The sequence below is a fragment of the Anopheles coustani genome, chromosome 3 (assembly GCF_943734705.1).
Source record: "Anopheles coustani chromosome 3, idAnoCousDA_361_x.2, whole genome shotgun sequence".
Classification (NCBI taxonomy): Eukaryota; Metazoa; Arthropoda; class Insecta; order Diptera; family Culicidae; genus Anopheles; species Anopheles coustani.
In genome coordinates, this window is record NC_071288.1 from 92,690,202 (window position 1) to 92,696,201 (window position 6,000).

The following is a 6,000-nucleotide window of genomic DNA, read 5'->3' on the forward strand; positions in this document are numbered from 1 at the left end:
TTCCGTCCGTTTTTTGTTGTAAGTAAGAATTGAAGTACTTACTAATTGAATATGGGTTATCTTTTGAAGTCGATATAAGGTCGTTCCATGTGATGGATTTGGTATCATCTTCCTTGTGCTTAGCTTGGATGCATAGAAGGAACCATTGACCGCCATTTGTAAAACGGAAAACGATGTCATCAAACTTTCCGCATTCTGGATCCTCAGTGCTAATGGAGCATTTAAATTCCTTGTTTACTTTAATCTCCTTAGCAGCTTGGAGCAGTATCAGTATCAGTAGCTTTAGCTGGTATGTAACGCCGTGAAGTGTGTGTTTCAAACCATGACCTTTATCAGTTGTTTCTGTATCCGATATTTTTTCCCGTTTTGCTGGAGGAGCATCAGCATCACTAATCGAGAGTTTTTTTTTCGGTACTATTTCCGCAGCGTTTTTCTTGTTCAACATAGCAGCATCATCAGGAGATATGTTGAACTCTTTTGCCCATTGCTTTGAGATGCCTTCGGAACGTGGAATACTTTGGCTAAATTCCGCCATATTTGCCTGCTGGGGTTCATCATTGTAGAAGAGACTGGACTTTGGTGTCTTTTCCGGAACTCCATCATCCAAACTTTTCAATTTTGGTGTTTTGGACGATGATGGTTCTTGATCATCATGGTAGCGTTTTTTATTTTCCATTTTACTTAACGTTTAGCATAGAAAATAAAAACGCGACAGTGATTTCTAAAATGAAAAAAAAAAACTTAATGTTGATCAGACGTGCATGCATTGTGCAGTACATTAAAATTAAATTCACTCGGTTTCGTGCAATGGCTCACTACTGTAAAAGGTAAAATTGACGGTTTAAATATATTCATTTGAGCTGATTATCTTCCTACGGGAACTACCGAAACTGCCCGTGGGCTTTACAATTTATGAATAAAAGTAGTAGTATCAAATCAGTTCTCTTGATGTGTTCTTAAGTTGATGTTTGGGAAACAAAATTAATTTTAATCGTTTTTTACTCAATTAGATTAGTTTGTTTTGTAAGGCTGCCTCTAGACATAGCGAGAAAACTGCTCCGGGCAGCGCGAATTCCACAGCCCGACGCGAAACTCCATATAAAAAAAACCGGCGCTGCTAGGGGCAGTTTTCGCGTTATGTCTAGGGGCGGCCTTAGGGAATCCAACCTATCAATCTATGTAAGGTCAAAATTATGTATGTAGCAAAGATTTCTAAATGTCAACAATGCCAGCGTTCGTGAAACTATTTGAATTTTTATGTCTTTTTTCGTTTTTTAATTTGCACATATCCAATCTTATGCGGCAGGCTATGGATGAATATTAAGAAACTCGGATGTGAAACTAAGAAAAATGCTGTGAAGATAATATTTAAACATGTTTTCCAGTGTGAAATATGATATGCTTTTATTGCATCCATCAAACACTCTACTAGCAAAAAAACAGGCAAAACACGTTCGCTGTAAAGAGACACGTTGCGTGGTTAAAAACAAGATTGCGCCGTCAGGAAAATTCTTGTGAAATCTAGTTAGATCAAATCGAATCAATGATCCATTGAGCTTAATTTGTCTTAGCTTAAGTCTATAAGGAACATTTAAAATAACATACACCTTAATGCAACAAACAACGTAATGATCAAACAGTTAAAACATTCATGTTTATGTTTTTCAGTAAAAAGTCAAGCTACTTTTATAGAAAAAAACATGTATGAACCTGTTAATTCATGTCCAATCAACAATTCATGTTTTTAAAATAGTTCTTCTTACAAATAGCCTTTCTCGTAGCAAACTTATACAATTACCAATTTTTTTCACTTTACTCACATGATCTTTATGATAGCAAGTTGTGGGGAAGTGGGTTATGCCACAATCGTCTACTTTAGAAATATCTGGCTCAACGTTGCTGCTTACGTCACTGGATCGTTGATTTATCGCTATCGTCAGATTAGGAAATATAGCCAACAGTACGTTACAAATCACATAAGCTAAGAAGCACCGTTCTGGTCAGAGATTGCGCTGTGTTTTGATAGGCTTACCTGAGAATGACCCCTAGCATTTGGCTCACTGATACAACCGATCACTTCTCATCTCTTCCTTGCCGTATCCACAAAAAAAACACAGTCTGATTATTCATAGGGCACTTTGAGTAGCTGTAATACTTTGTTATCAATATTTCAAAGGTAACAGTTTCCGGTTGATTTCGATTGCTTCATGCGTACAAGGTCGTATGATTTTTATTGATATCACTAGAGAACTGGTTTTTCAAAGTCACGAACGCCATTGAGTGTGGTCGAACATGAGTTTCGGTATACTTTTCGTTTATTCTCCTTGCGTCACAATCGCAGAAAAAACACTTCGAGAACGGTAAAAAATCACTCTAAAACACCTTTCGCCGCAAATAAGGCAACAACCAAATAAATCCACCAAACACAACACGAACGAAAATTGTACAATTGCGAATTTAGCTTCTAGAGGACGTTTGGCTCCACTTACGCTTGTAAGTTTAGTTACGCTTAGATTTTACTTTAGTCTTTTCGATGCGGATTCGTATATCTCTCAAATTTTCAGATATTTCACTTTTAGGTTCACTGAACAACTAATCGCCGTGAACAATCGAATGGAAAAGAATCCCAGTTGGCGCACTTCTTCTGGATGGGGATGGTTAGAACCAAGCCACACTTCGGGTCGTAAGGTTCCGTGATGAAAACACTGGCCACCCAAAATGTTGCCACTCGGTGTACGCGTTTCTCTTGCAAAAACAATGTGATCTGGTGACTCTTTTGAAGATGCTAAAATGAGGCGTGATCGGTTGCTTCGAGGTCTACACGTCGACTGCCCCATATGCCTTGCTACAGATCCGCTCAAGGCACGCAACGTAGCTGTACGTCCGGCTCAGGCTTAAGCCGCAATGTTATCTTGTTATCACTATATACTGGCACATAGGATGTGGCTTCACACACTCCACTGAGTTCAGTCGAACACGAAATTCTTTCTGTGTTCAACACTTTGAAAATACACTTTGGAAACCCTTTCAAAAACCTTTCGCAGGAAATGTTAATGCACGAGTGGAAACTGCACACAAACTCACTAACCAAGAGCTCCTCAGTATAACCACCTCGTGATGTTCCTTCGCAAGGGAGTTGATGAGCCAGGACAGTGTTCGAGCGAGTCAGGGCAGCCGCTCCGATGCGTTGCGAAGTGCAGCTCAGGATCGACACTGGTTAAGGGGATCGTCACTGTGATCGCAACGCTATGCCAAGGGAGACCTAGACGGAGGCCTGCTGACCTTCGGCTACAGCAGCTGCAGAGTGACGCTGCCTCCAGTCCAACGGATGGAAAAGATACGATGCCTCCGCTGCATGGTTCCTGGCCATAAGGCGCGCTCGTGCCCCGGCCCGGACAGGTCCACGCTGTGCAGGAAATATGGGGGAGAGGGTCATAAGGCCGCCCTCGGTAAAGAACAATAAAGGCACAGTGCCGGATCCGCCGTCCAAATTCGCAGTACCTCAGCAGAATTTGAGACGGAGTCCTGTCCAATTATTCTCGAGTGCCTACCGACAACAGCAACTGGCTGTTTGATCCTGTCAGGAGAACGTCGGCCATCGCACTGGGTATATTCCTCATCCAGCGAGCCATCACCGTCACGGAAGGAATGGTGGCGGCAGAGATGAACGGCATTGCGTTCATCAGTTGCTATGCGCCGCCATCTTGGGATCTCCCCCGGTTCAAGGTGTTAATGAAGGCGGTCATCGCAGCAGCACACGGGGGTTCAAGGGTACTTTTGGCAGATGATTTCAACTTCGCGGCGGTCGAGTGGGGGCGAAGAAACACCAACATCAGGGGCCACGAGTTCTTGGCCATCGCAGACATGCTGGGGCTCCGGGTCTTGAACACTCACATTCACCGGAAGTGGGTCCGCGCCACTCTCCATCAACGACATCACGATGGCAAGCCCAAGTATTGCGTCGGCCGACGACTGGGAGGTTCTTCCCGATTACACGTCGAGCGATCACCAGCCCATCGTTTATACAGTCCGCGCACGCATCCCATCGCGACAAACGGCAACCAGCATTAGGTCGACGGTGAGACATGGCGATGTTTTCGGCCGAACTGTACACAGAAACCCTGTGAGTACATCGGTTCAACGAGGTGGCGCTGGATCCGGGGACATTTATCGCGAAGAAGCCGAGGTTGACCGGCGCTAGAAACCGGACACACGTGTACTGGTGGATGGAAGAGATCGCGGGACTGCGTAAGGCGTGCAAGCGCGCCCAAGCGAGACAACGTGCCCGAGAACAAACACTGCCGGCACCTTTCGCGGCCTCCGGAAGAGCCTGCGTAAGACAATCAATATCAGTAAGCGGCGTTGCAACGAGGAACTTGCGGACACGTGCGAGGACAACCTACAGGGGGATGCCTACAGGATCGTTAAGTCGTGAGTGAAGGGTGCTCGGACGCCCCAGGGGAGGAATAGTGGACGAACTTTTCTCAAGCCACCCTCCCATGGAGTGGCCGAAGTTAACGGAGTCTAGAGAGGAGCCCAACATCTGCTGCAAAAGAAGTGTAAAAAGAATTCGGAAAGAAGAGAGGGCTGTTCTGAAGAAAATTCTTTTACACCTGAATAACTCCAAAATCTCTCGTTGGGTGATCTTATCCAAATGTGTGAATTGCACTGAGTTTTTAACGGCGATTCTTGCTCATGGATCGCTGCTAGGGAAAAATTTGGTTGAATATGATTTTTTTAAAGAAAAACGACAGAAAATTTGAATTTCTGTCAGCTTGCCATAAAGCTATGACGTTTCATACAACCCTGCACCTACTGTCAATTTACGTAAACAATACAACAGCTGACTTCGACGTTTCTACCAGAAAAACATCAAATGTAGTGAAAAGTTTACACAAAAGCAAAACATGAATTTTATTAGTCGAATTATAGTACGGCCTCAGTTCGTTCAGTTGGTTAACAACCGTTCGTTAGTTTGTCGCCACAATCCGCTAGTTGCTGTTCAAAATGCGGCTCTATTTTCATCGAAAACAGTCAAGTCTGATGAGGCAGGCAAAGGTGATGCGAGCAATACCACGCGCAAGCCAAAAACGTCACCGAAAGTTACGCTAATTTCATCGGACGAATCCATATCGATCGTGAATCTGGACGAAGCAGTAAAAATATCGAATAGGCGTAATTTGAAATTGGTAAAAATCTCCGATCTGGACACAAAAACACAGCGGCCTGTGTACAGGTAATATATCACATGGTAAACATTACATGATAGTTAAGGTTATTTGTTTGATTGATTAAATATTGTGTGTACTATTTGCAGAATGATGTCTGGTGCAGAATATCTTACCGAAGACCTCAAACGCCGTGAAGAGAAGAAAAAGAACAAACAGGACGCGGCCGTCAAGGGCGACAAGCTGCTGACCATAAGCTCGCGTATAGCCGAGCACGATCTGACGTCGAAAATACAGAACGTTCTGAAGTGGTTGAACAAATCGTTCGAGGTTCGCGTGGTGATTACGGGTGACGGTGCTGGTAACAAGGCCAAACAGGAGGACATTGTGCAGCGGTTCGAGGCGAGCGTCAAGGATTCCGGCAAAATTGTGCAGAAGCGTCTGCGAGACAACGATCTACGGTTCAACATTCTTCCATCTGGAGGGGGTGGTGGTGTGTTAAGCGGAAAGAAGGGACTGCTGGATGTGAATGATGCAAAAGCAGCCAACGATTCCCAAGCAGTACGTGGTTTCCATACCGAGTGTCGTTCGATGGCGTGACAATCACAGTGCGGGGAAAGGAAGCAACAATTGGCCTCCGAAAAGAAGGACACTTGTATCACGAGATGCAAGATAACCGGGTGCGTCGCTTTGTTTCTGTTCGCCAAATATGCTTTCTGGACCTACTTGCTCAGGGATCAAAGATGATCATTTTTATATATTTTTTTATTTCTTAATGAGTAGATTGTATAATTCTTCGAGTGTAAAATAAATCAAGTTTTGTGACGATTGA

General features: G+C 43.9%; 1 protein-coding gene across 1 annotated transcript; it reads left to right on the forward strand.

The window, feature by feature from the left end:
- Nucleotides 1–4,877: 4,877 nt before the first annotated feature.
- LOC131271829 (translation initiation factor IF-3) lies at nucleotides 4,878–6,000 on the forward strand. Its single transcript, XM_058273384.1, has 2 exons — nucleotides 4,878–5,236; nucleotides 5,318–6,000. Exons 1-2 carry the CDS (start codon nucleotides 4,908–4,910, stop codon nucleotides 5,766–5,768), a joined length of 780 nt encoding a protein of 259 aa, XP_058129367.1. The 5' UTR covers nucleotides 4,878–4,907; the 3' UTR covers nucleotides 5,769–6,000.

Bases quoted from the DNA above. Each gene is read 5' to 3' on its own strand.
- LOC131271829 (XM_058273384.1), top strand. From the start codon at position 4,908: ATGAATTTTATTAGTCGAATTATAGTACGGCCTCAGTTCGTTCAGTTG. The intron at 5,237-5,317 runs GTAATATATCAC...TACTATTTGCAG, and splicing joins ACACAGCGGCCTGTGTACAG to AATGATGTCTGGTGCAGAAT.